Source organism: Balaenoptera acutorostrata, chromosome 2 (genome assembly GCF_949987535.1).
Source record: "Balaenoptera acutorostrata chromosome 2, mBalAcu1.1, whole genome shotgun sequence".
Lineage (NCBI taxonomy): Eukaryota > Metazoa > Chordata > Mammalia > Artiodactyla > Balaenopteridae > Balaenoptera > Balaenoptera acutorostrata.
The window spans coordinates 181,492,109-181,516,659 of NC_080065.1; the positions used below are offsets into that span (position 1 = coordinate 181,492,109).

At 56.6% G+C, this 24,551-nt stretch overlaps 1 protein-coding gene across 3 annotated transcripts in view; it reads left to right on the forward strand.

Annotated features, from left to right (window-relative positions):
• The window catches only part of MLLT1 (MLLT1 super elongation complex subunit), a 132,531-nt gene that overhangs the window by 98,222 nt on the left and 9,758 nt on the right, over positions 1-24,551 (forward strand). For 2 of the 3 annotated variants that reach the window (XM_007169104.2, XM_057540591.1), the window contains exons 4-6: positions 15,850-15,993; positions 19,156-19,281; positions 23,097-23,651. In XM_007169104.2, the coding sequence (XP_007169166.2) occupies positions 15,850-15,993; positions 19,156-19,281; positions 23,097-23,651 (825 nt within the window). The remainder of the gene's footprint in view (positions 1-15,849; positions 15,994-19,155; positions 19,282-23,096; positions 23,652-24,551) is intronic. The other variant, XM_057540592.1, reaches the window with a different exon arrangement.

The following is a 24,551-nucleotide window of genomic DNA, read 5'->3' on the forward strand; positions in this document are numbered from 1 at the left end:
GCTAAGTTGTTCCTCTGGAAAGTGATCTGGGGTGTTGGTTGTGGCCTGAGAGAGCATGCCTGGACAAGGCAGCGTGTCCAAGATGAGTAAAGTATCCTAGGACCAATTAAATGAACAGAGCCTTGCTGAAATGCTCCCTTGATATCTGTTCGTTGTCCCAGAAGTGTCCCGAGGTCCTTGAAGCCCTTCTTGTTCCAACAAGTGAATTATATCTTGTGCCCTGGCTGTCCAGTAGAAATATGTAAGCCACGTATGTAACTCGAAACTTTTTAGTGGCCACATTAAAAAAGGTTACAAGGGCTTCCCTGGTGGCGCAGTGGTTGAGAATCTGCCTGCCAATGCAGGGGACACGGGTTCGTGCCCTGGTCTGGGAAGATCCCACATGCCGCGGAGCAACTGGGCCCGTGAGCCGCAACTACTGAGCCTGCGCGTCTGGAGCCTGTGCTCCGCAACGGGAGAGGCCGCGATAGAGGCCCGCGCACCGCGATGAAGAGTGGCCCCCGCACCGCGATGAAGAGTGGCCCCCGCTCGCCACAACTAGAGAAAGCCCTCGCACAGAAACGAAGACCTAACACAGCCATAAATAAATAAAAATAAATTTAAAAAAAAAAAAAAGGTTACAAGAAACAGGTGAAATTAATTTTAGTATTGTAACTTATTTAACCCAATATGTCCAAAATATTAACATTTCAACATGTGTAGTCAGTATTTTAATATTAACGAGCTATTTTACATTCCTTTTTAAAAATACTAAGGCTTTGAAATTTGGCTTTACACTTTCTGCACATCTCAGTTTGGACACTAGATTTTATTGGAAGGACTTGATATGTCTTTAGGTTCCATAACGTTCACAGTCAAAGAAAGAGGTAGCTTTGCAAAACCCAAGTTGCTCCAAATGTGCATAAAGGTGTCTTGAGCAACCCAACCAGGATGGACTGGCTCATCGTCACGAATTTTTTTTTAACTTTTAAGTCTGAAATAACTTTAGAAACACAGAAGAGTTGCAAAGATCATACAGAGAGTTCCTATATACCCCACATCCAGCTGCCCCTAATGTTAACATCTTACATGAGCACCGTACGCGATCAAAACAAAGACATTAACATTGGTACAGTACTTCCTGTTAATAGGCTTCATTTGGATTTCCCCATTTCTGTTCTGGAATCCATCCAGGGCCCTACCTTGCATTTAGTGGTTGTGTCTCTTTTTTTGCCTCCTTCCATCTGTGACAATTTCTTAGTCTTGTCTTTCATGACCTTGATGTTTTTGAAATATACTAGCTAGGCGTTTTGAAGAATGCTCCCCAACTTGGGTTTGTTTTTTCATGATTAGACTGGGGTTGTAGGTTTTGGTAAGAAGACCACAGAGGTGAGGAGCCCACCCTACCGCCCCCCCCATGCCCCACCCCCATCGTTACATCATAGTAGGGTGGACCTGATACCAACTTGACTTATTACTAGGGTTGTTACCTTGATCTGGTTAAGGGGCATCTGCCAGTCTCTCCTGTGAAATTACTGTGTCCCTTTCCATACTGTTAGAAGCCAGTCACTTATGGCCAGCCCTCACTCAGGGGCAGAAAAATTAAGCTCCACATCCTGGTGGGCAGAGTTAAAACCACCACAGTAACTAGTATCTATTTGGGGGAGATACTTTGAAACTATGCAGATCACTTGTTTCGTTTTCAAGCTTCATCCACTAGTTTTGGCATCCATTAGTGTGTTCTGTGGTGATTTCCATTTCACTCATTCCTTCTACATTTATTAGCTGGAATTGTTCTGTAAGGTAGTTGTCCCTTCTGCATTTATTTATTTATTCAGCCCTTTATTTATATCAGTATGGATTCATGAATGTTAGTGGAGTTTTGGGGGGGTTATAATCCAGGCCTGTCGTCATTTGTTTGGTGGTTCAAATTGTTCTCACTCTGGTGGGTGGGCACTCCCTCAGGTTGGCCCCTGGGCCTTTTCATCATGTTCCTGTGGTTTTTGGGGTGCTTCCTCACTTTCTGGCACCACAAGGTGCTACAAGCTCATCTTGGTTTTTTCCCCTGCACCAGCCCTAGAATCAGCCCTTTATCCAAGGAGCCTTGATCCCTTTTATTAGAGAAGGGTATTTAAAAACCAAGATCTGGGAGCAAAGCGTGTTCGTTGCTCCTGGGGCGTCACTGCTTTTAGGCCCCTCAGAGGGCAGATCTGAGAAGTGTATGCATGTATACTAACCGCCCCGCCTGTGCTCATCCCTCCGCTGTCTGTATACGTAAACACAAAAGTAAACAGCAGTTCATGCCTCTGCCTCCACCTCCGGTCCAGCACCACTGAGTTCCCTCTAACACCCCTCACCCCCACCCTTGCTGATTTTAAATTATTTCTCTGAAGGGAGACACCTGGCTCTCCTTACCTGCAATGTAGTTGCTTATTTGTTTAACCTTAGTGTATCTGGAAGGTAGTTTCAGAATCTCTAAGCCATATTCCTGCGAGAAGTAAAGTAACGGTGTCTGCATGCAGTTTTTGTCTTCAGCCTTCCAGGATCCAGTTAAAAGTTCTTTGTGACAGCTCCTTTCCTCCATCGTTGCTGGTATGGTTGTGTCATTCGTGTGTATACAGTTAGATTCATTAGTCATTGTCTGTGCTCTGTCTGGGGTTCCCTTTCCCCACCCATCTGGTTATTATTATTATCACCATTTTAGTTTGTCTTCAGTGAAGTTCATTCTGGGTTTTGACATGATAGAGTCATGCATCCACCCCAGCGTCACCACACAGAACCCTTCGCTCCTCCCCAGACCCGCTCCCACTGTCCCTTTGAAGTCAGCTCCTCCCCCCACCCTCAGTCCCTCAGAAACACTCATCTGTTTTCCATCCTTAGAGTTTTGCCTTTTCCAGAATGTCACATAAATAGACTCCTACAATATGTAGCCCTTTGTGTCTGGTTTCTTTCACTTAGTGAGATGCACTTAAGATTCATCCGTGTTGTCACATGAATGAATAGTTCATTCCTCTTTATTGTGTGGATAATGCTGCATTTGTTTATCCATTTGCTGGTTGAAGGACATCTGGGTTGTTTCCAGTTTTTGGTGATTATGAAGAAAGTTGCCCTAAACGTTTGCAAACAGGTTTTTGTGTGGATATAAGTTTTCAGTCCCCTTGGGTAAATACCCAGGAGGGGGGTTGCCGGGTGACACGGTACAGGTAGGTGGAACTTTATGAGAAACTGTCCACCGCCATCTGAAGTGGCTGCCACTTGGCACCCTCGCCAGCAGTGGAGGAGGGTCTTGCTGCCCTGTGTTCTCGCCAGCGCTTGATAAGCTCTGTTGTCTTCTTTTTGCCTTTTTTTTTTTTTAAAGTTTTTATTGAATTTGTTACAATATTGCTTCTTTTTTATGTTTTGGTTTTTTGGCTGGGAGGCATGTGGGATCTTAGCTCCCTGATCAGGATCAAACCCACACCCCCTGCTTTAGAAGGCAAAGTCCTAACGACTGGACTGCCAGGGAAGTCCCCCATTTTGTCTTTCTAATGGGCAGATAGTGGTAGCTCTCTTCAATAGCTTTATTGAGATATAATTTATATACAATGTAATTCATCCATTTAACGTGTACATTTCGTTGGTTTTTAGCATATTCAGAGCTAAAAACATACAGTGCAACCATCACCACTAATTCCAGACCATTTCCATCACCCCAAAAGAAACCCCATCCCCATTAGCAGTCACTCCCCATTCCTGCCTCTGCCAGCCCCTGGCAACCACTAATCCACTCTGTCTCTGTGGATTTATCTGTTCTGGATGTTTCACATAAATTAAATCACACACTCTGTGGCCTTTTGTGACTGGCTTCTATTATTTAGTGTAATGTTTTCAAGGTTCATCCACGTTGTAGCATGTGTCATGCTTCATTCCTTCTTATGGCTGAATATATTCCATTCAGAGTGGATCACCTTTTGTGTATCCACTCATCAGCTGTTGGGCGTTTGGGGTGTTTCCACCTATTAGCTGTTTTGTGAACAAGTTTTTCTGAGCCTATATGTTTTCATTTCTCTTGGGCATATACCTAAGAACGGCATCGCTGGGTCTTTCGGCAACGCTGTGTTTAACTTTCTGAGCGGCTGCCAGACTGTGTGGTACAGCAGCTGCCCCATTTGACCTTCCCACCAGCAACGTCCGAGGTTCCAGTGTCCCCACATCCCGGCCCACACTTTCTGTCTCTCTGATTACAGCCATCCTGGTGGGCGTGAAGTAGTGTCTCATTAGATTCTGATTTGCATTTCCCTGATGGCTGATAACACTTGAGCATCTTTTCATGTATTTATTTGCAACTCATATATTTTCTTTGTAGAAGTGAAGTGATTTCAGAATTTTTGTCTTTTTTTTTTTTTTTTAATTGGGTTAGTTTTTTTCTTATTGTTGAGTTTGAATAGTTCTTTATATACTCTGGATACAAGTTCTTTATCTGGTACATGATTTATAAATATTTTCTCCAAGACTGTGGTTTGTCTTTTCATTCTCTTTAACAGTATCTTTTGCCCAGCAAAAGTTTTATGTTTTGATAGTCCAGTTTACCATTGTTTTTTCTTTAATGGCTTGTGCTTTGGGTCTGGCAAAGGGAATCTAAAAACCCATGAGTTTGTTTTTGCAGCCCACCCACTGGCAGCGTGTTCGGAAACAGCTGTTTAAAGAGGCAGAAGGAAATTGCCTGTAGGAAGATGGTATCTAGAAGGCAATGCCATTGTCATTTATTCTTTGCAGTTGAGGGTTTTTAGAAAAGTTTATTTATTTACAGTGAGATGGGGGAATTGCTTTTCTCCTGTTTTTGGGGTGTTTTTGTTTTGTTTTGTTTTTGCTGCAGTTTCATTGATTTATTCAAGCAGCAGATATTTACCGAGTCTAGGACACAATGAGGACCAAAGCAGATCCGGTCCCATGTCTGGTGGAGCGCCCAGACCGACAGGGCAAGAGGCGCTGGACAAGCAGGGATGAGGGCAGCGAGGTCAGCACCAGTCCTCAGTGCTCTGAAGCCGGGACGTGGGTGCTGCCAGCGCGTACAGGGACCCACTGAGAAGTGAAGGGGGAGGTGCCGAGAAAGGTTTCCCTTAGGAAGCCAGGCTTACTCAGAGCCTTGCGGGTGGGTGGGAGCCCGCGGGACACAGCGGATGGGAAGACACCCTTCCTGGTGAGGGTTGGGGACACGTGGGTTCAAAGGCAGGCCGGGGTGGGAGGGGTAAGCGCGTTGGGGAGCATTGGAGAGATCAGCCCGCTTGTGTGTGATGCGGTCACGCTCGCTGTGTAAAAGGCCCCTCAGGCCCGTGCGTGGCAGGTGGGTGTGCTCTAGACTATCAGCGAGGGGTCGATCCCTCTGACCCCTCTGGGTCCATCTGCCTCTTGGGTTGCGAGATCTTGTGGCCTTGGCCTCAGACTCCGCGGTGAGGCGCCTCTCCCGGGCCTGTCCCAGGTTGTCTGGTGGCAGCACGGTCACATGACTGAGCAGACCTGGCCCAGGCCTTCCTGGGAGTAACTCAGTGGCTGACAAGCAAGAAGTACTTGTCCGTGTCCTGGGGAAGCAGGGTCGGTGTCTAGGGTTCAGGGGCCCTGAAGTATCCACATGAAGAGGGGCTTGGGGGTTTGGTCTTGGGTGAGAGCAGGTGCGGACGAGCTGATCTCATTTTTTTCTTTTGCAAATTAAAGCTGGTTGCCCCTTAGTCCTGAGTTTCTGGCTTGGAGCGATTGGTGAGACCAAGAGGAGAGAAGAGGGTCAGTGGCAGGGTGGGGATGAGAGGTCGTCTGAGTTCAGAGACACCTGCTCTGTCATATCCCACATCGGGCCGGCGGCCCTCGCCTGTGCCCTGCGGACGTCCGTTAGGGAGTGAACGCTGGCCTGGGCACACGTGGGTGTGGAGCCCTCAGCTGGGCCGTTTGGGCTGCGAAAACTTCCCCGAAGCTGACCTTGGCCCCGTTTCCTCTGGTCTCTGCCCCTCTTCATTGTGAGATGTACCGTCCACTTAATGACACACTTCGGGAGGAGAAAGAGACCAACATCATGGGTGCCTGCTGACTTCAGGACACAGCCCGATTTTCAGAAACGTAAAACGTGAAGAAGTGTACTCTGGTGGTTTTCTGCTAATATTAGACGTCCTCCCTGCCCTGCACTCCCGCCCCACGGCGAGCTATTACTGGACACTGAGTGCTCACCATCCCTGACTTTCCGTGACTTTTCTCAGATGCCGTTAGCTGAAGTCACAGAAAGGGTGTCTTGGTACGTTTTATTAGGAAGTTTGCGTGGCTTTATTCAGAAAGGATTTTTTGTTTGTTTGTTTTAAAGTAAGTTGAAACAGCGAGGCCGGCTTCTGAGCCGGAAACCCTCAGAGGCCTCGTCTTTGACATTCCCGCTGACTTGTGCTGGGGGGACGACGGCGTGGGCAGCGTGGCGGAACCAGCGACATGTTGTGGGCGGTGCTCTGGCCCCCACGTCCTCAGCCCCCCCGCCCCCCGGGCAGAAGCGGCTCTGGGTGTCTGGCTTGCTGGTGGCGGCCGGTCAGGCTTTCCCCACTTGCCCTCAGTGTGGGTTGAGACGGCGGGTGAGAGTGGGTCTTGAGCGATTAGGCCCTCAGCCCTGGTGGGACCGCCATCCCGGCACACCCCCTCGGCCCCCAGGCTCTCTGGGGCCTTGCTGGGTTCAGGGGGCGGGCAGCCCTCTGCGGCGCGGCTGCTGGCGGCTGCTCTGCGCCGGGGACGATTGCTGGTCGAAGCAACGGGGGGGTCGGCCTCGCTGGTGGATCCCCGAGGAGCCAGGACAGAGGGGACATGGTGGGAGGAGACCAAGGAAAAGGTCAGGGGCTGCCAAGGTGTGGCAGGCCGCGTGGATGGCGGCCAGCTGTGCCTCGGTTCGTCTTTCCCCGTAGCATCCCTCTGCTCCTCCGCGTGGGGCCCCAGAAGCACCTGTATTTCCTGGAGGGTGGGTGCGGAGCCCCGCAGAGACATGCCTTGAAAGAGCGAATGAGCGACAGAAGAGGTGCGGCCTGACCCACTTGTGTGACCAAGCCGTTTGCACTGTCACCCCCCAAAGTGAGGGGGGCGCAGGCAGTGGGAGGGGGCTTGTCCGCATCAGCCCTGGTGCTCTCTTGGATGGAGCTTCGGCTCAGGCAGCCTCAGTCCCAGGTGGAGAGGTGATCTGCGTTTTTGCATACCTGGTTCTTGTGTCTCTTTGTCTGGACAGCACTGGGGATGGGGGGGTCTTAGATGGGGGGCAGTGAGGTCCAGGGAGGAGACCAGCGAAGCCTGGGTCCCCTTGGGCTCCAAGCACTCATGGGCTCGTCCCAGGACGCCTTGTCCTTTCTTCTTTTTTGTCTGTTTTGGTCCAGGTTTTCTTGTCAGATTGCCATTTTACGTGTGTGTTTGTATTGCTGGCTCCTTTCTCACCCTTTTTGGTGTTCGCTTGGGGCCTAACCATTGTTAGGGCTCCAGATAATAGAAGCTAACTTTAGACATAAAAGTATTTGTTTCCATACAAAGCTCTTTAAATTGTAGTCTTTGCCTTTCTGCTGCCTTGTTTTAATTTCTAATTGCTTATCAATACACTGATATATTCAGAATATAGGTTACCAAAAATTCAGACAACACTGAAGCATGCAGAGCAAAAAAAAAAAAGCGAAACTCTTCCCTTTCCACGCCTCCGTCCCCAGCGTCTTTGCTCCTAAGGGGTGAGTGGTGGTGTGTGTGTCTCCAGCCGTTCCCCCGTGGGTTTTACATCCGTGTGTGAGTGAGGCTTTGCTCTAGAGCAGTGGGCTTTCCTCCTGTCCTGCATTTGTGGCTTTGCTCTTGCTTTCCTCCACGGGCAGCGGGGCTTGGAGCTTGTCCACGTCCTTGTGGAATGGCGACCAGCGTTGCTGGGGTCTGTTACTTCATTTCACAGGTGAGGAAGCCAGGGCAGGAACTGGTGGTGTCACCTGCATGATGTCACCTGCTCGATGTCCCCAGCAAGTGCAGGAGCCAGCGGGCTCCGGAGTCTGCCCCCTGGGTCACTGTGTTCTCTGTCTGAGCTTCCCTCAGTGGGCGTGCACCATTATGTTCAGATGTCAGAGTTACATTTTCAAGGAAAGAGAATGTCCCTGGCACCCCTGACCTCCAGCCGGGCCGTCCTGACTGGCGTCTCGGTGGTTTGCCTCTCTGGCTGTCTCCTGCAGCACTGCAGTGACCGCGCCCCCTGCACCCGGCCCTGGCAGGCCCTGAGGTCACCCGCGGGGCGGCCTCCTGGCCTCCTGGGCCACCCGACAGCTGCTGCCCATGCCGTGCTGCCAGCCAGTCACAGCCGCTCCTCCTGCCTTCCCTTGTGCACCCAGAACCCTGGGGGTTTATTTCCTCCTCTCACCGAGGCTCAGAGAGGTGGAGTGGCAGGTCCGGTGTCAACACAGCAAGGCAGCAGTGTGACACCCGGGAGGTCTCAGACCCCAAAGCCCACGGTTTTCAGCCCACATTGCACTGCTTTCTTTAACGCTTTTTTAAAGTTCTTCTCTTACTTCTAACTGCAAAGGTGATATGTGGAGGCTGCGAGGAATCCGGGTCTCCTTTCCAGCCTGTTTCCTTGAAGTGGCCACTGTCACCACTGTAAGTCACCTTCCAGAAACAACATCATCTTCTGTGTGTATGTGTGTGAGTGAGTGGGGCGGAGGGGAGGGAGAAAGAGAGATGCAATTCCAAACTAAATATCTGTGGACCCTGCTGTGTCAGTGTCCGCAGCTCTGCCGAGTTCTTCGTGCTGTCTGCTTGGCGAGCCCCTCAGCTTAGACCAGCCATCATGGACCTGCCCTCCCCAGCTGAGGGCCACCGTCACTCCTGCAGGCTGCCTCAGTGGCCCTCCCCGAACACTTGTTTACTAGGTGGGTAGGCTCGATCCTGGCAGTGGGATTTTAGGCGTTGCTTCCCTCGCTGTCTCTCCCTGGCCGTCCGCAGTTCTCTCCTGCCACCTGGAAGCCCCGTTCTGGTCGGCCTGGGCTGGGGACCCGTGGGCCAGGCCGGAGGAGCTGAGTGCACAGAAGCGCGGGGTCTGCACACGCCCAAGGCTGTGGTGTGCCGACCCGGTGTCCGGCCTTTATTGGTTCCGTGTGGCGTTGGCAGATGATTAAATGCCACGAAACCTCAGTTTCCTTGCCCGAGGGGCGGTGAGAGCAGTGACTAACTCTCAGAGCTTGTGGAGGATGAAATAAGGCGCTGAGTAAAACCTGCCGCCTGGCGCCTGACCGCAGGGAGGGCTGGCAGGGGTGCTGGCGGCAGGGCGGCACGTGGGGCCAGGGGGCGGGGGAGACGTAAACCTGCGGCCACGGAGGATCTTGGGGACGGTGGGAGGGTGGCCCCGGGCCTGCCTGCACCCTTGTCCCCAGTACTAGGATACAGGCAGCCCACGTAGGTAGTCAGTAGATGCTCGAATGCAGAGCTGGGGGGAAGGCTGGGGGAGGCCAGGCGTGTATATTTAAACTTTTAAATACAGAAAACCAAGAAATAGATGCAGAAGTAGAGAGAGCAGCAGAGCAAACCACCACATAGCGCCCACCACCCAGCTTCAGCACTTACTCACCTGCAGGCGGGCCTGTTCTCATCTCTGCTCCCAGCATGTCTTTTTTTTCTTTTTTCTTTCTTTTTAACATCTCTATTGGAGTATCATTGTGTGTTAGTTTCTGCTATATAACCCAGCATGTCTTGAATCAGGTGCTAGGCATTCTATTTTTTTTACTCTGTAAATGTTTTAGCCCATGTCTATAAAAGATAAGACTCTTTAAAAACAAAACGAAACCTAAAACAGTATTATCAAATCTAGAAATTAATAAATCAATAATTCTTTAATATTGTCAAATATCCAATAATATCAGAGTTTCCCTGTCTCACGTATATATATTTTAAATAATTTGTTCACATCAGGATTCAAATAAAGTCAGTACATTGCTACTAATTGCTGTGTCTCTTAAGCTTCTTTAAATCTTTTTTTCTCTCCATCTCTCTCCCTTTCTCTCCCTTGCAAAGCATTTTCAGGTGTATTGTGGTCCCATAGGGATGTTGCTGACTGCAGCCCTGTAAACTGCCAGTTAGGTCTAGAGCCATGGTCAGATTCAGGTTTACCTGGTTGTCCTTTAAGCTCAGCATATGCGAACCCCGGGGCCTCTCACAGGGAACGTCGAACAGGTGAGGGACCAGCGAGGGCAGAGGAAACAGCCCCAGGGTCCTCAGGAACCAGGGGTCCTCCTTGGCTAGTGAGGCTGCGGGAGTCTTCCATTTGACCTGGGGGTCCTCTGGGCCAGCCCCGCCAGCTGCAACAGAGGGGGGCCCTGGAGATGGCCCTGGGGGTGGTTTCTGAGGTGGTGGACGGGGCCCAATGCAGAGCTTCAGTCAGCTGACCCAGGGCTGGGGGCTGTTGGCCTGGATGGGCCCCATGGCCCGCACTCCCCGCGCTGTGGACAGGTGTGTGTGCTGCTGGCTTTGGGCGCTGACACCAGTTTGGCCAGTTCCTCTGCATCTTAGTTTGCTGGGGCTGGAGAGAGATGCTGGCCTGTGGCCAGTGGCCCAGGGCCTGGCCTGAGAACCCCTGAGGCCGGCCTCGGGATCCCGAGGGTCCAGGGGTCCCACTGGAATGACTAAGGATGTTAGTTACTCTTGGGATTGCTGCCCTGCACACCTTGAACTTGGCCACCCCTCACCTAGTGTGCCGCTGGCTCTTGGGGTGCCATGGTGCTGCCTGCCTCTTGGCTTTCTCAGGAGGCCGATGTCCTGGGGGCTGGGCAGGAAGTGGTCCGCCACCCTCTTGGAAGTTCCTAAGCCTCTCAGGCCCCAGGTCTTGTCCCGAGGGAGCTCTGATCATCAGTGTGCGCTGGGGCACATGCTGGGTGCTGGGGGAGGCCCCTGCCCAGCCCACATGCCGCCCCCTGGCTCTGCTCCTCACCGCTCACCTGGGCATCCCAGAGAACTCCTCCTGGGCGCTGTCTCGGGCCAGCACGTTGCCCTGTTTGGTTTGTGTGGGTGTGAGAACCGCTCCAAGAGCCAGGGGTTCCAGAGGATACCGCCTGCCTGGAGGGCGTCCTGGCTCCCTGCTGACCAGCCTCTTGGCACCGGGCATGTGCTCTGCCTCTGGTTCAGTTTATTCATCTGTGAAATGGGGACAGTAAGAGCACCTGTGCTTGGAAGAGTGCCTGGCCTCAGGGGCGCTCCACGGAGTTACATTACAGAGCAGTCGGCGGCACGTCAGCACCGCTGCTGCCCTGAGGGCTTCAGGACGCTGGAGACCCTCCTCAGCCCTGGTCGTGCTGTGGGCACATGGCGGGCACCCGTGAAGTTCCTGTAGGACAGACGAGTACGTGGGCACATTCCGCAGACATGGGTGCTTGCTCAGCGCTGCCCCATAGGAACAGAAGGGGTCCCTTTGTCCAGAGGGTGGGTGGACAGAAAACAGACATGCGTCCTGTGGACCGTGACGAAGGCTGTGATTGGGGATCATGGTCAGAGGAGGCCCTCGGAGGGAAGCCATTGGCGGGCTTTAAAGGAGTGGGTTGGGGATGAGCCAGGAGCCGGTTCAAACGCCATGGGGTTGAGAGGAGGCCGCAGCAGAAGCAGCTGGGTGGTGGGGGCAGTGAGTGGTCCAGAGGAGACGAGGAGGGGCTGGCTGAGGGGCCAGGGACTGGGGGAGTGGCTGGACCAGCCTTGCAGCTGCACCACCAGGCTGGGGGGGGCGTCACCCAGAGAGGGCAGAGGCAAGAGGAAGGCCTGGTTCTGAGCCGCGGGGTCCCGTGTATGGGCTGCATCTCCACGTGCCCTCGTCAAGCCTCCGCTTCTTCCTGGTGGAAACAGTGGTTTCCGTTGCTTGATGGCGCAGAGCTGAGCCCTGTGGCTGTAGCTCACCCCCCCCACCTTACAGATGAGGAAGCCGAGGCTCGGGAGGGCAGGCCTTGTGCAGGAGAAACGAGCCCCAGGCCCAGCCTGACCCTGTGCCCTGCAAGGGGGACAGCCAGCTGTCTGCTGACCTCCCCTTGCTGACACACAGGTGCCCTTAGCCGAGTTCCTCCTCCTAGCCTGTAGCCTCACTGCCCTGTGTCCACTCGGAAGGCGACTGGGGAAAGTTGGAAGCACCTGCAGGAGTAGACGGGGTGCTGGGACGGGCCCCTGGGAGCTGTCTGTGGCCTGCCACACCCCGCCTGCGTCCTCTTGGAGCAAATCCCAGGCATCATCATTTCACGTGTCAGCGTTTCACACTGTGTCTCTAAAAGATAAGGGCTGCTTTTTATTTTTTCTTGCTTTTTTTAAAAAAATCAACTTACTTTTGGCTACGTTGGGTCTTCGTTGCTGCGCACGGGCTTTCTCTAGTTGCTGTGAGCGGGGGCTACTCTTCGTTGCGATGCGCAGGTTTCTCATTGCGGTGGCTTCTCTTGTTGCAGAGCACAGGCTCTAGGCGGACGGGCTTCAGTAGTTGCGGCTCACGGGCCCAGTAATCGTGGCGCACGGGCTCCAGAGCGCAGGCTCAGTAGTTGCGGCACACGGGCTTAGCTGCTCAGCAGCATGTGGGATCTTCCCAGACCAGAGCTCAAGCCCGTGTCCCCTGCATTGGCAGGTGGATTCTTAACCACCGCGCCACCAAGGAAGTCCCAGGGCAGCTTTTTAATAGTATAACAATACCAGTGTCACGCCTGCAAATTATCAATTTTTTAATCCCCAGCCTAAAGCTCTTTCCTGTCTGAATCAGGATCTTGGCCGGACCCGCACATTGTGATTCAGGGGGTTGTCTCCTAAGTCTCTTTGAATCTATAGATTCTCCTTCTACCTTCTTTTTCTTTTTTTTTTTTTTTTTTTGGTTTCTTTGCACTTTATTTGTTGGAGAAGCTGCGTCATTTGTCCCGTAGAGTTTGGTACCGTCTGCCTTGTTGCTGCTTTCGTCCCCGTGGTGTCTGCATTTAGCACAGTCCCCTGATCTGTGTCTTCCCTGACAATGTGCACTTGAATCTGGAGGTGAGGTCTTCCCGGGAAGGTGGTCCGTGCTGGTGATGTTGGCAGGGTTGACAGACAGCGCCTGGGTGACCGACCCGTCAGGAGTCACAGATCGGTGGTAATCTTGTTCCTTCTTCATGTAGTGGCCGGGATACGTTTGCGCCATTTACCCCTCTTATCATCTGTGTGTTTACCTAGTGGGAAAGCGGGACAAATGCTTGCTTCCTCCCGCCTCCTTTGTTTGCCAGTTTCAGGCCCTGCTCCCAGTCTCGACAGACGTTCTGCCAGCCAGAGGCTGTTTGTTGCCCAGCACACGGATCTGGGCTCTCTCTTCCCCAGCCTCAACCCCCGTAGAGCCCTCTGCCCCCAGGATGAGGCTCACCCTCTCAGTGGCGGCCAAGGCCCTTCTCTCTGGGTCCCCTGCTGCCACTGCTGTCCACCCTCCCCTCCAGCTGCAGCCACGTGGACTCTCGGGGGTCCCAGAGAGGACGCTGTGGCCTGTGGCGCTTCTCTGCACCCTCTAGCTGTTCTCCAAGCCTGTCACAGCCTCCACGGGCGCTTCCTGGCCCCCTCCCCACCCCCACTGTTGGGTCAGGCCCCTCTCCTATCAGCGGTCACATTTCATTCTTTTGGCGAATATGGAGCGCCTCCCCAGGGCCAGCACCCGGGGAGGGGGGTGCAGGGCAGGAGTCCCCACAGCCGCTGCCTCCAGGGGTTCCCAGCTTGGTGGGGACACACACCCAGTGTGACAAATGCCTCCATATGGGTGGACACAGAGGAGGGGCACTGGCTGCATGTAGGGGCGTAACAGTGGTTACCGGGGGCTGCTTTCTCTTCCTTAACAAGAAGTGGGAGGCAGCAGCTCTGTGGTGCTAGGGCTGCCCGCCTGGGGTGCTCTCGGCTTCCTTCCACGCTTGTGCCGTGGCTGATGCTGGCCTGCACGTGTACCGTGGACCGTCTCACAGTTCGGCAGGAAGAAGGGAAATGCTGAGACTTTCTTGCACTTTTTTGGTTTGGAAAGGAAAGCCCTCCCTTGGCTGACCTCCCTCATCTCATCACCTCAGACTAGGTCACTGTGCACCTTGCACAGGGGGACGGATTTCCAAGTCTGGTGCAGGTGGGCGGGGTAGAAACCCACTCTTCCTGGGGTCAGGGGCTGCCAGGGGAGGGGCCCGGTCGCTGGCGGTGGCGTCGGGTTGGCTCGAGAAGGCCTGTTTACTTGTCTTCTCCGCCCCAGACTGGCAGCTCCTGGAGGGCAGGGTCTGCGTCTCCATCGCGTGACAGATGCACCTCCTACCTTTGTGGCCTGGATGGGAGGACAGAGTCGTCGCAAGTGCAACTGCAGGACCTCACTCCTGTCCCCTTTGTGCAGAAGCGGGCGTGTGGCCAGCTGCCAGGCTGCCAGGCTCCCGCTCCCCGCATCGCCAGCTCACCGCGCTCACCACGCGCCATCTGCCCAGGGATGGCGGGGTGGCCGGGGCCCTGGTGCACCGCCACAGGAGGAAGGGGCAAAGAGAAGCCAGCCCGGGAAGTGCCAGCGAGCGGGCTCAGCTGCCCTGCCCCTCCTTCCTCAGCCGGACCGACCTGCCCTCCTTGCTCACCTGTGCCCTGCTGAGAGACCACCACGGGCTCCCCGTGCTCCTGGTTTTCTCTCCCCCACGGATGGCACTTTAGAAAACGGGGGTGAAGTTCACACACCAGAAAATTCACCCTCTTAAAGCACACCAATTTGGTGGGTTTTAGCGTATTCACAGGGTCGTGCAGTCATCAGTTTTCTAGTTCCAGGACGGTCTCATCATTCCAGAAGGAAACCTCATCCCTATTTGCAGTTAGTCTCCACGTTCCCCTCCCCCAGCCCCTGGCAACCATGAAGCCACTCTCTGTCTGTGGATTTGCCTGTTCTGACGCTTCGTGTAAATGGAATCACACACTGCATGGCCTTTTGTGTCTGGCTTCTCTCACTGAGCGTCGTGTTTTTGAGGTTCATCCACGTGGTAACATGTGTCAGTGCTTCATTCCTTTCTGTGGCTGGATACCATTCTATTATATGGATGGACCACAATATGTTTATCCGTTCACCTGTTGATGGACACTTGGGTTGTTTCCGCTTTTTGACTATCGTGAGTGATGCTGCTGTGGATATAGGCGTACGAGTTTTTATGTGAATGTGTATTTTCGTTTCTTTTGGGTATACATCTAGGGGAGCTATATGGGTCATGCAGTTACTCTGTAGTCAACATTCTGAGGAACTTTCATACACTTTTCCAAAGGGACCACCATTTTACCTTCCTGCTAGCAGTGCACCAGGATTCTGGTTTCTCCACATCCTTGCCAAGACTTGTTATTTTCCTTTTTTAAAATAATTGCCATCCTAGTGGGTGTGAGGCAGTATTTTGTGGTTTTGGTTTGTATTTCCCTAGTGGTTAATGGTGTTGAGCATCTTTTCGTGGGCTTATTGGCCGCCTGTATGTCTTTGGAGAAATTTCCCCTCCAGGAAAGGGGCCAGGGGTTGAGGCTGCAGGATCTGGTCCTAGAGCCTGGGGTCCGGTCTCAGCATTGTCGCTGAGCAGCTGTGTGTCTTGGAGCGTCGTCTTCCCCGTCCGTGGGCCGAGCGCTGAGGGTTGAGGGGCACGTGTGTGCGGGGCTCCGCACACCGTCGGCAGGACTGCTCCATTAACCAGCTGAGAGCGTCCTCCTGATGATCTTTATTCCTGTCGTGGGGCCTGCTTTGCCGCTCTGCAAATAGTAAGTTGATTTATCCTGCATAAGCGGAGCGATGGGGAGACACACACACACAGAGAAGCAGATGAGGGTCCAAGGGGAGAGGGGGGCAGGCCTGGCGGCAAGGAGTGCCTCCGCCTGGCTGCCCACCCCGCTGAGTGGACTTCCTTGTTTTCTCTGTTTAAGGAGGAGCCAAGGAAGGTTTGCTTCACCTACGACCTGTTCCTGAACCTGGAGGGCAACCCGCCCGTCAACCACCTGCGCTGTGAGAAGCTCACCTTCAACAACCCCACCGTGGAGTTCCGGTACAAGCTGCTGATGGCCGGCGGGGTGAGTGTGCCGCTCCACGTGCCCGGACATGGCCCCAGCGCTGGGCGGTCCTGGTGCCAGGGGCGCCCGGGGCTCTCCAGCGTGTGGTCGGGCACCCGAGACCCAGAGGGGCAGGGTGCACGGGTGGTGCCCAGCAGCTTTGGATGAGACGCAGGCGTCCCGAGTCTGCGCTAGGGTGTTGTCCGCTGCGGGTGACTAACTAGTCTCTAGTTACCCTGCAGCTTCTTGTTGGCTGTGGGTAATTAGCATCCTGCTCCATGGAGGTGGGGCGGGGCAGGAATGGGCGCGAGGCCGGTCTGTCAGCTTGGCGCAGTGCCGGAGCCAGTCTTAACCAGATCAGCAAGGCCTCGCGGGGGCCGTGTCATCGGGGGGAGCAGCCGCGGCTCTGTAGGGGCTCCCTGCTGATGCGCGCTCCTGGCAGTTTTGTCCTGGTGACACAGGCTCTCAGAACTTAGGTCTCCGTAGCGAGTTGTGTGGCCAGCGATCCCCGTGCACGTGGCAGGGCCGTTGGAGAGCGGGGTGTGGGGTGCTCTGTCGTGGAGGAGGACTGGCTGCGCCGAGGGCGGTGGGCTGAGCACACGGACATCCCGAGCCTGGGACGGAGGAGTCGGGCCGGGGGCATGAGAGCCTGTGTGTGCACGCGTGTGTGTCGTGGAGGCAGGCCCACAGCCCCAGTGCGTGCAGGGCGTTTGGCTTGGGTTTCTTTGGCTCTAGGGAGCAGTCCTTTCCTGTTCACTTAATTCAGTTGGGTCTTTCTATAAACTTTTTTAAAAATATGAAAGCAATCACGTATTCATCGCAGAATACGTGATTAAGTTATGCTGTGTTCCTAGTAAAAGATTAGTGTGCGATTCTAATCTAGCACATGATGGCTGACGGAGTCCAGTCACAGAGCCGGGAGGTGCAGAGTCAGCTTACACAGATGTTGGCCCTGAGTTTGCCGGGTTCAGCGGTCCTCCCCCAGCTCTGCTTCTCTACCTTATTTTCGCTGCCACATATTTTCCAAAGTATTTCCAGAGGTGTTCCCGGGTGTTCCTCCAAAGCTTTCATGGTCACCTCTCTTTGGGAGACAGACACACAGAGCGCCCACGGGCCTCTCAGAGCCCCAGGACCCAGGCACCGAGACGTTGGCTCCCCACGTAAAGTTTTTTTTTTTTTTTAACCTTTAGAGTCACATGGGAAAACTGGTTGTATCATTTATAGTCATTTATTTTATTTTTTAAAAACTAAAACGTTTTGAAATTTAAAAAAAAAGATGTTTTCTTTGCTCTGAGGAGATGAAGGTTCAGTGAGCATCATCTAAACACATAAAACTGGAGGGCGGGGAGGAGGAGGAGGAGGTGTGCAGAGGCGGGGGAGGGAGGTGGGGAGGGCAGGCGCGGCCTGCAGTTTGGGAGGGAGGGAGGGAGGCCCGCGAGCTGCCGCTCTGTGGTCTCTGCTGGGGGCTGTTCTGGCCCTTTGGGGCTGCCTGGAGAACCGGTTGGCTGGTCAGGAACTTTCTCGCCCTTTGAGGCTGCAGGCTTCAGGCCCCAGGCTGATGGCAGAGCAGTGCTTTCTGGTCTTAGGAGCTGCCCGAGACCTTTATGGGACGGTGGCTCCCGAGCCCTGAGTCCTGGTCCCTGTTTGCCATTCTGGGGCTCTGGGTCCCAGTGGCGCCGCCTTTGCCATCCGGTGGCGGATGGGCCCGGAGCCTGCCTGCGTTGACGTCGATGTCGGCGCTGGAAGCGCGGGAGGAGCGGGCCGTCGGTGAGCCCGCGAGGACTGCTTTCTGTGCGGCCCCTTCCCCCGGGGTTGCCTGAGCCCGGTCGCTCCTCGCGTGAGGCTCAGGCACCCTCAGCGGTGACCTGAGCTGCTTCCCTCTGTGCCAGGCGGTTGCCCGGCCCCTCAGCTTGTGTCTCATGCTTTGCCCCGTCGGCAGTTGAGCTGCGCAGAGGTAGAGGCTCCTTCAGAGGCCAGGGGTGAGACGGGTCCCCGTGGAGCCATGTGCCCCAAAGGGCTGTCACAGAGAGGCAGCGACATGGGAGGCCTCCACGTGCTGTCCTGGGATAGGGTTGCTCTGGGACCTTCATTTGAAGGGAGAGAAGTTGCAGCGAAAGTAGAAGGAAAAGGTTTGCGGGTGGACGCACTAAGGCGTCCCATGGCCCCGCCGTTCTCCTGGGCTGCGCTCTCCGTTGCTTCCCTGTGGCCTGGAGTGTGCGGGTCGCCAACAGCGTGATCCCGGGCCTGGTGGGGCAGGCGGCTTCTGGGAGCCTGGTTCAGAATGTGGTGGTCGGACAGGCTCCCGTGAGCAGCACCGCTTCGGGCCCCGCTGCGGGGCTTGGGGGGCGAGGGGCTCCACCGCCCTCCTTTCGACCCGGTGTCCCCGCAGCCAGGCGTGACCTTGGCCCCCCGAGATGAAACGCTGGCTCGTCGGGGAATCCCAGGTTCTCAGGGTTATTCACGGTGCCTGTTCTACCAAGCTAAATGCTTTCTTCATTTTTGTATGTGCGCTTTATTCTTTTATTCTGTCTCATCAGTGCCTGGAAGGCTCCCTCTGAGCGCTGACTGCTACTAGGGTCAATTTGCGGTGTCAGTATTTCGAGCACTTGCCCACCGCCTTCCCCCTCTTCAGCCGGGGCCTCGGGAGCCTGGCTGGAGTGGGCAGGTGTTTCCCCGGGCACCTCCTAGCAGGACCCCAGACCCTCCCTCCTCTGGGCCCTCCTCCCGCGCCCACCCCACGCAGCTCTCCTCTGGCCTGGCCGCACTCTCCCTGTCTGTCCACCTCACCCGCCTCACGGTGGAGGAGGGCTCGGCCCCAGGGCCCGGGGCCCAGGGCATTGGGCACACACATCCCGCAGAGGTTGCCCCCTCCACTGCAGCTGCCTGCTCTGGGTGTCCGGCCGGCTTCCCGCCCGTGCCAACCGCGCTTCTGGTCTGTCTGCACCGCCGCGTGCGGGGCAGCTTTGGCCACGGCTCCGCATCTTCTTGGCCGGCCCGGCCCGCCACGCCCAGCCATCCTGGGACCCGGCTTCTCTTTGCTCTCTGCCCGGCCCTGCTTGGCTCCAACACTCGGCACTCGGCCCCTCCCGGAGGGAAGCTCCGCAGGCCGGCTTCCTCTTGCCGATCGGATTTCCAGCCTGCCTCCTTGCTCGTTGATAACATCTGTCTCTTCTTTATCACTAGGTGATGGTAATGCCCGAAGGAGCAGAAACGGTGTCCAGGCCCAGCCCCGACTACCCCATGTTACCCACAATTCCACTCTCTGCCTTCTCTGACCCCAAGAAGACCAAACCGTCCCACGGCTCCAAGGTTAGTGAGGCGGAAGGCCCAGTCACGTGGGAGCGCTGGGGCCCAGCGGCGGGGCCCGGGCTCAGGGCGCCCCTCCGCAGAGCTGGACCTTCCGTCCCCGGACTCGCTCCCTTGGCATCCTCTCTCGGAGCACATCTCTGCGCTCCGCCCGGCTGCTCTGCCCCTTCGTCAGGAGGCTTGCCCTCCTGAACCGCTCAGACAGCCAAGTGATCGCGGGCTCTTCCCCCGTTCCTCTTGAGGCCAGGGAGCCTGCCCCGTTCTCCCGTCCACCGAGTCCGAGGGCCTAGGGCCACTCGGACAGAACCCCGAGAGGCTGGCGTGGCTGGGGGCCGTGGACAGAGCGTGTCCACTGCTGCCTCCTGAGCGTAACTGGGACGCCCCATCCGTTGGGGCTGGCGCTCCCTCCCGCGGCTGCTCCAGGCTCCGCTTCCTTCTTTGGCAGCAGCTCTGGGCAGAGAGAGCTCACCTGGGGGAAGGGCCGGGTGGAACCATGTGGCAGAGCCAGCTGTTTCGCCCCAAGAAGAAACGTTTCATCGTCTTCTCTCGGCCAGTCGGGCAGGTGGCACTCTGCCCTCCCGACACCTCTCTCTCTGAACTGTCCCGGAGTGGCCTCCGGAGCCCTCAGGCTGGTACCGCAGTGGACCTGGAAGCTTGTGAGCATGCATCCCGTGCTGCAGCCGCCTATACAGCTGTGTCCCCGAGGCCAAGCTCCGCCTGGCTCTCAGGGCAGCTGCTGGTCGTCCGCCACCAACCCTGCAAGTTTATCCATTTCTCATCTTGGCAGTTTTCTTGCTTCACTCCCTGTCGGGTGTCGGGGGCCTGGTTGAGGCGGGGCAGGTTGAGCTCTTGAGCTGTCTTACAGCCTTATGCTCATCAGCAACCTTGGAGGAGAGCCACGTCACCCAGGCAAGGTCTTTCTGGCACTTTCCACAAGGCCACTAGGTCTCTGAAATCCTCAGATCTGTCTGACTTAAGCCCTCTGGACGCGTGAGGCCAGAGTCTTCAAGTACAGAGTGCAGCTCCAGGGTCTTCCCCTCACCGGCCTCCTAGGTCTTTCCCTGAACCTCGTGGGACTTGAAGAAAAATTCTTGCTAGCGATCTTGGCAGCTTCTCCGAGCCACCCACAGTTTTTCGGAAGTCGGTGCAAAATAGGAAGAGTGGGAACTGCCATCACTTCTGTACCTGTCGCTTGCAAGTCACCTAAGAACTGCCCTCCCAGGTGGTGAGGACACTCCAGTGGCCGACAGAGCCACGTCTGCTGGGGTTGCTGGTGGCATCTCTTGCTGAGGTCTTTGAGACCTCTGGGACCACCCCCCCAAGCCAGAGGGTGTATCTGCGAGGCTTGGGAGGCCTGCAGGCAGGGTCCTCCGTCTTCACCCCTCCTGGTCCAGCATCTTTCTACAGCCCCTGAGCGCTGTGACATAGGGGGTCCCTGCGAAGCTTTCTGCTGATGGCTCTCCGACAGACACCCTCTGCCCGCTGTCACAGTCCTGCCTCTGAGTCATCGGCCTCTTCTTCCAGCTGAGGAAGCACCGGCTCTTTCCCCCGATGGATTCTCCACTGCCTGGACCTGCAGAGTCTGACTGGCCGGACCGCGTGCTCCAGGCAGAAGGGCCAGGAGGGAGGGGGTGGTCCTTGTAGGGCCTGGGGGCCGCTGGAGAGTCTGGTTGTTGCAGCCCCAGGTGGATTGGTCCCTGTGGTTCTGTTTCTGCCCACAGCCCCCCGGAGGGTAGCTTGGCAGGCACGAAGTGGAGCCTCCCAGGTGAGGACCGGGACCCCCTGAAGGCTCACTGTGCAGGTGGCTGTTCCCTTTGGTCCCGCCGCCCCCTGGACTCGTGCACCTGTAGCTTCAGGGCGCCCTGCCTCTCCTTGTCTGATGTCAGCCAGTCGGCCTGGTGGGCCTTTCTCTAGCTAACACTTGGTTCTTAATCATTCTGGGTCCTCGACAGCTTTGAGAACATGACTGCAGCGGGGCTTTGCCCCAGGAACGTCTACATTATGCTCCAGACTCAGTGTGTGACTTCAGAGGGCCTGTGCTCTTGGGCGCCCGTACAGAGCTCCGGGTGAAGAGCCGCTGCTCCGAGGCGCCTGCTAGTTGGGCAGGCCCTGGACAGCGGGGAGGCTCTGCCGACCCGGGCGGGGGGCCGTCGGCGGTCGTGCCCATCAGGGGTGCTCCGCTCCACCTCTCGGGGCTGGAACTGTGCGGCCTAGGCGGGCTCGAGGACGCTGCAGGAAGAGGCCAGGATGGCGTGCTTCTTGCCTCCCTCCTTGGGGGAACAGCTTGCTGGAGAGTGGAGCCCCCAGAGACTGGCCCCATTCCACACACCAGTCCCCCCAGGGGTGCCCCTTTACACAGGCTTCTAAAGGGGTGCTCGTGGTGTGAGCACCCCTTCCCGCTGCCGTGGTGACGTGACGGCCGGGGCCAGGGCACAGGGCCGACTTCTCTCCAGGGAGGCGGCAGGAGCCCATGGCCACGTGGGGCTGGCCCTGAACCTTTGGCACTGGTGTGGGTGGTGGATCCGCAAGAAGACGGGGACTCCAGTAGGTCAGAGGTGGTTCTAGGCTGTGCCGTCTTTCCCTGTGGCTCTTTGCTGGGAGGCTTCTGTTGCTGGACCCTTGGGGGCTGTGAGCGCAGGAAGCAGAGGCCCAGCTGCTGGGTGTTCACCAGGCTCGCCCGTCCCCTCAGCACTTGGGGTGAGCTGGTAGAGGGAGGCTGCTTTGGGGGGCCCCGCCCAGGTGGGCCCCTGTGGTCTAGCTGCTGGTGGTGCCCAGCCGTGCACCTGTCCCACAGAGTCGGGGACAGAATCCTGGCAGCTGACGGCAGCGGGCACCTGTCCCACAGCCCTGGCTGTGCGGCGAGGTGATGACGCGGTGTACGCGGTGTTGATGAGGAGCAGGCCCGGCAAGGTGGCAGACGGGGCTCCTACCCAAGGGCGCGCTGGCTGCCTGGGGGCGGGCTGACTGTGCACTCCCTGTCTGCCCTGCCCGCCCTGCACCGTCGCCCTGTGAGGTAGGTGGTCTTGCTCCTGCCCAGAGGGAGCACAGGCGTGCAGGCTTGGAGTCCACCAGCCCGGCCTGCGCGGCGGCCCGGTGCAGGGCTGCTCACTGCCTCTGTCCCCAGTGGGAGCCCCCGTGACCTGGCTCATCAGCGCCAGAGTCCAGGCTCCACCCTCAACCCTCTGAATTTCCGAGGCGGAGGCTCAGGCATTGCACATGGTTTAGAAAAGCTGCCCAGGCGGCTTGGGTTCTGGGATGTCTAGGAGCCGTTCGTCATGCGCAGTGCCTGGGAACCCGGCAGGCGCTCAGTAAATGCTGACTGTGGAGATTAAAGGGCGATCAAAGAGCTGCGGTGCCGGCGTGCATTGGGGCCAGGCTGGGCCAGAGCCGGGCCTTCCAGGCAGGGTGGGGCGACCTGGGGAGGCCACCTGGCTCTGATGGGGACAGAGGAGAGGCCCCGCCTGCTGGCGCCCCCAGCCCCCGCGCCGCAGCAGCCCCGCGGGAAGCTGCGTGGCGCTGGAGCGGGAGTGGGTCGGTGTGGCTTGCCTGTCTGTATCTGACTCACCGTGTACTCTTCTTGAATCCCTCAGGGGAGTCTTAGCCTGCAGCCGCCTGGGACCTGCTGACACTTCCTAGTAGTTTAAAGGGACAGCTCCATTTAAAACTCTCACCTGCTGCCTTACTTTTTCGCTTTATGGAAGATTTTCTCTAGCTGAGTCTGAATCAGGTGGATTATACTTTGTAGGGGTCGTGGGAGGCGGAGCAGGGCGGCCCCGAGATGCCATTTGACCATGTCCCCCTCCTGCCCGGCATTGCAGGACGCCAGCAGGGAGAGCGGCAAGGCCTGCAAGGCCCACAAGACGACCAAGGAGCACCGGGAGCGGCCGCGCAAGGACTCAGAGAGCAGGGGTGCCTCCAAGGAGCCGGAGCGCGAGCAGGCCAGGAGCGCCAAGGACGCCGCGCGGAAGCTGGGCGAGGGCCGGCCGCCCAAGGAGGAGAAGGCCCCGCCGCCCAAGGCCGCATTCAAGGAGCCCAAGATGGCCCTGAAGGAGACCAAACTGGAGAGCATGTCCCCCAAAGGCGGGCCCCCACCGCCGCCCCCACCCAAGTCTTCCAGCAAGCGGCCGGCCGCCGCCGACTCGCCCAAGCCCAGCGCCAAAAAGCAGAAGAAGAGCAGCTCCAAGGGGTCCAGGAGCGCCCCGAGCACCTCACCCCGCACCTCGTCTTCCTCCTTCTCGGACAAAAAGCCGGCCAAGGACAAGGGCACTGCCAAAGGGGAGAAAGTCAAGGCTGAGAACGAGCCCAGGGAGATCAAAAAGCCCCCGGAGGTGGAGGAGTCCAACTCGGAGGACGAGGCCTCCTTCAAGACCGAGGTGAGGTGGCTCCTTCCCCCGCCCTTCTCCCCTTCACGCGCCCCACCCTCATCCTCTCTCTGCTGGCTCTGAGCCGCGCAGAGGTTACGAGGGGCTGGGATGTGGAGCCCTGGGCGCCCGCTTGCTCCATGTAGCTTTGGGCAGCCTCCGTGCCTTGCCAGGCCTCAGTTTCCCCTTGCGTTGGGAGTGACGAAGCCGCCTCATGAGATCTGTGTGGACGGTGCTTGGGATGAAGGGTCCCAGTTGAGCGTGATACTGGTACCTGGGTTCACAGCTCTTCTCCGGCTGCCCCCTGTGTGGGCCAGGGTCTCACTGGCCGCTTTGGGGTCAGGGTGGGCGATTGTGTCTCACCATGGAGTCCTTCCCCGGCTGCCGCAGGCTCGGTCAGTCAGGGCACCCCCTCCCTCCACTCGTGGTGTGGTGTCCCTGTGTGTTTTCATCCCACTCTCTGGGTCTGGGAGCCAGAGGTTCTGGGTTTTTCCTGCAGCAGCATTTCCATGCGGCTCTGAATGTCGCCATCAGAGACGGCTTGAGTCACAAAAGAGCTAGGAGCCAGATTGTTGACTGGGTAGCCAGACCTCTCCGGGCCTTGGAGGGCCATGTCATTTCTGCATGCTGTTTGGCCTCTGGTAGTCAGCGAACAGGGACTTGGAGGGATGGATGAATGGATGCATAGTTGGATGGACGGATGGATGAGTGAGCGATTGACCCCCTCACCTGTATCATCAGCCCCGGCCCTCAATGGCCTTTTTTTTTTTAATTAATTAATCTATTTACGGCTGCATTGGGTCTTCGTTGCTGTGCGCGGGCTTCTCATTGTGGTGGCTTCTCTTGTTGCGGAGCACGGGCTCCAGGCACGCGGGCTTCAGTAGCTGTGGTTCGAAGGCTCTAGAGCTCAGG